Here is a 2,611-nt window from a genome sequence, read left to right as displayed (position 1 = left end):
TTCTCCATCACCTGCCATTTCTCTGCATCGTCAAGCACTTCTTGAATGGCCTTGAGATGATTGCGGAGCTTTTCGACATCAGTGACAACACCACCCACAACAAGTCTTGCTTCATTCATCTGTTGAGTTATTGAAGACAACTGATCTAAGACAGTGGAAACAGTCATTTCTTCGGCCATGATCAATGAAGGATGAGAAATTGGATATCTTTGGTTGGTGATTTTGTGTTTGCACAAGCCAACGAAAAACGACCAAGATGCCCCTTTATAGGAGCAAACTTTATGTCACTATTAAACACTTGGGTAACTGTCTAAAAATAAATGAATTTTTTAATTACGCCACGGACCTCGTAATGAAAGAAATTGAGAGAAAATATTGTTTGGTTGCTAAGAAAATATCTCAGAAAATATCCAGAGAACTTTCGGATTTCTTGTATTTATTTTTCTTAAAAAGAAATGTTATGATTACAACTTATTTATACTCAAAGCTCAAGGATTACTAAAGCTAATGACTAACTAATTCAGTAGTATCAACACATGCATAACCACAGCTCGATATACAGAGTAATCACACCAGACTGTTAACTACTTAAGCTGAGGTGGCAGCTGAGCTGTCATTCTGCTTACATTCATATGACGTCACCAGCTTGCTGGTTTTCCTTAGCTTGTGCAGCTTCCTCTTTTCTGCACAATGAGCTTCTCTAACACGTAAAATCTCAAAAATCACCTCAACTAAAATTTTTTATTTTTTATTCCCCACACCCGTCATTAACTTCTCTATTCTCTGCAAAAGCATTCCCACTCCGAAAAGATAAATTCTCTTTCTACTAGAAATCCCAATTGTTATGAAAATCAAAGTTTAAAGAGGGGCACACTATTCATTCATTTCCTTTTTCCTGGGCATAACTTGAAAAGAGAGTTACGGTACTTGTGGACCGTAGAGAAACTATTCTCAAATGAGCTGCCAAAATCATTGAATTGTCTTAGTTACCGCGGCGCGAGCGCCAGGCATGCTGTCTTGAGAAAAATCTAAGACACAGGATGTGGCTTTTTAACTTTTGGTTTTCAAAAAAAAAAATTTTTATATCACTTTTGTTGGATTTTTATCTGTTTCTTTTTTAAATATTTTTCGTTGAATTCAAATTAGCCTCACCCTAAGAATATTTCGAGCTTCATAGCATTATAATTTTTAAAACATGGAAAGAAAATTGTTAGTTTTGAACATTTAATTGCCTCTTCTAGTGACATTATTGTTGTTACCATTGATTTTATATTGTATGCAGTGGCTGGTCGGGATTTTAGTTATTTTGATGAAGGCTAGATTGAAGGCCAACCTACAGACTTCGGTAGGGTAGAAATTCGGTGGGTGTTTGTATCACAAGATACAAACCATCCTTTGGTAAAATTAACTATTTCTTCTCTCCCTTATATTTTAAAGCTCGCCAAAATTTGTGAGAGGACATAATTTTGACAGTTGCGAAAAAAACCCAAATGCTCCTTGTTTTATCTTGAGTTATTTGGCTAGCTTCTTCATCCAGATTTGTCGTGTCTAGTCACTGCTGTGTGAGAAATTAAAGTGTGATGAATTTGTATCATTACAAATTTTGAATTTTATATGATAAATGTTGTCAAAATTATGCCACAATACACTAGAATCCTCCGACATTATAATATTTCTTTCATTTTTTTTTCAACTGTTGGTTTTGTCGATCATAAAAAACTGAATAATCATTAACAAAAAAAAAGTATGGAGCTTTTTAATATTGTACTATATATGGAGCAAATTTGGAGGATTTCAAAACATGGGGAGCAAATATGTTGGTAATCTCACACATTTTCCCAATAGTATGATACACTACTACCACTACTGCTACCTTCGACAATATGTTGTTGCTTAAAGTGGCGGAACAAGGACTTCGGTTCATTAGGTCAAAATAAAGGTACTGTAAATTTTAATAGGCTAGAATAAATGATGCTTCGAAACTGATGGCTTTTTCTATACTTGAATGAACAAAACGATTCGTGTCTTGCTCATTGGGAAATCTTTGTTGCCTTTATGCTTTTCCTAAAGATTTCCTGCAAGCTTGTTATTTATTGGCATATATAATATTCTTTTCTTTGCTTTTGTTTCTCTCTTTTTCTTTTTCTTCTATCTCATCTTTCTCTTTATTCCAGATTCTTTGTTCTCATATTAGTTCTATATGCTTTGGCACATTGAGGGGGAAAAAAAAGGGAACAGTCTCAAAACGATATCTAAAATTATCCTCGTCTCTCCATGCCCACTTGTCTTTAATTTTTATGAGAATCCTAAAACCTTCAGCGTAAACCGAGCAGAAAGTCTTAAATGGTGTCATGATCACCACCAAAATTCAGCCCTTAATTTTTCAAATTTTTTTTTTATTATGTGGTAGTGTGTTGGCGTGATGGTAATAACACTTAGCAAAAAACTTCCTCCGAACTGTGATGCGTGATTGATGATTTTGACTTTTAGAGTACAAGACAATTTAAAACCTTTGTATTTTATAATGCTTGTTGATGCCAAAATCCGGATAAGTTGGCCAGATCTCAGATCCCTGCATCATCATTAAATTTGTTTGGTGGGAAACTGATGA

General features: G+C 34.6%; 1 protein-coding gene across 1 annotated transcript in view; it reads right to left on the bottom strand.

Annotated features, from left to right (window-relative positions):
* LOC18036642 (putative disease resistance protein RGA3) overlaps positions 1-179 on the bottom strand; it is a 2,924-nt gene extending 2,745 nt beyond the window's left edge. The window contains exon 1 of the mRNA XM_006426655.2: positions 12-179. Within this exon, the coding sequence (XP_006426718.2) occupies positions 12-179 (168 nt within the window). The remainder of the gene's footprint in view (positions 1-11) is intronic.
* Between the last annotated feature and the right edge of the window lie 2,432 nt (positions 180-2,611).

The sequence above is a fragment of the Citrus clementina genome, unplaced genomic scaffold (genome assembly GCF_000493195.1).
Source record: "Citrus clementina cultivar Clemenules unplaced genomic scaffold, Citrus_clementina_v1.0 scaffold_7, whole genome shotgun sequence".
In the NCBI taxonomy this organism is placed as follows: Eukaryota; Viridiplantae; Streptophyta; class Magnoliopsida; order Sapindales; family Rutaceae; genus Citrus; species Citrus x clementina.
The sequence above is the reverse complement of the archived record's forward strand: the minus strand, read 5'-3'. Positions and strand labels throughout refer to the sequence as shown.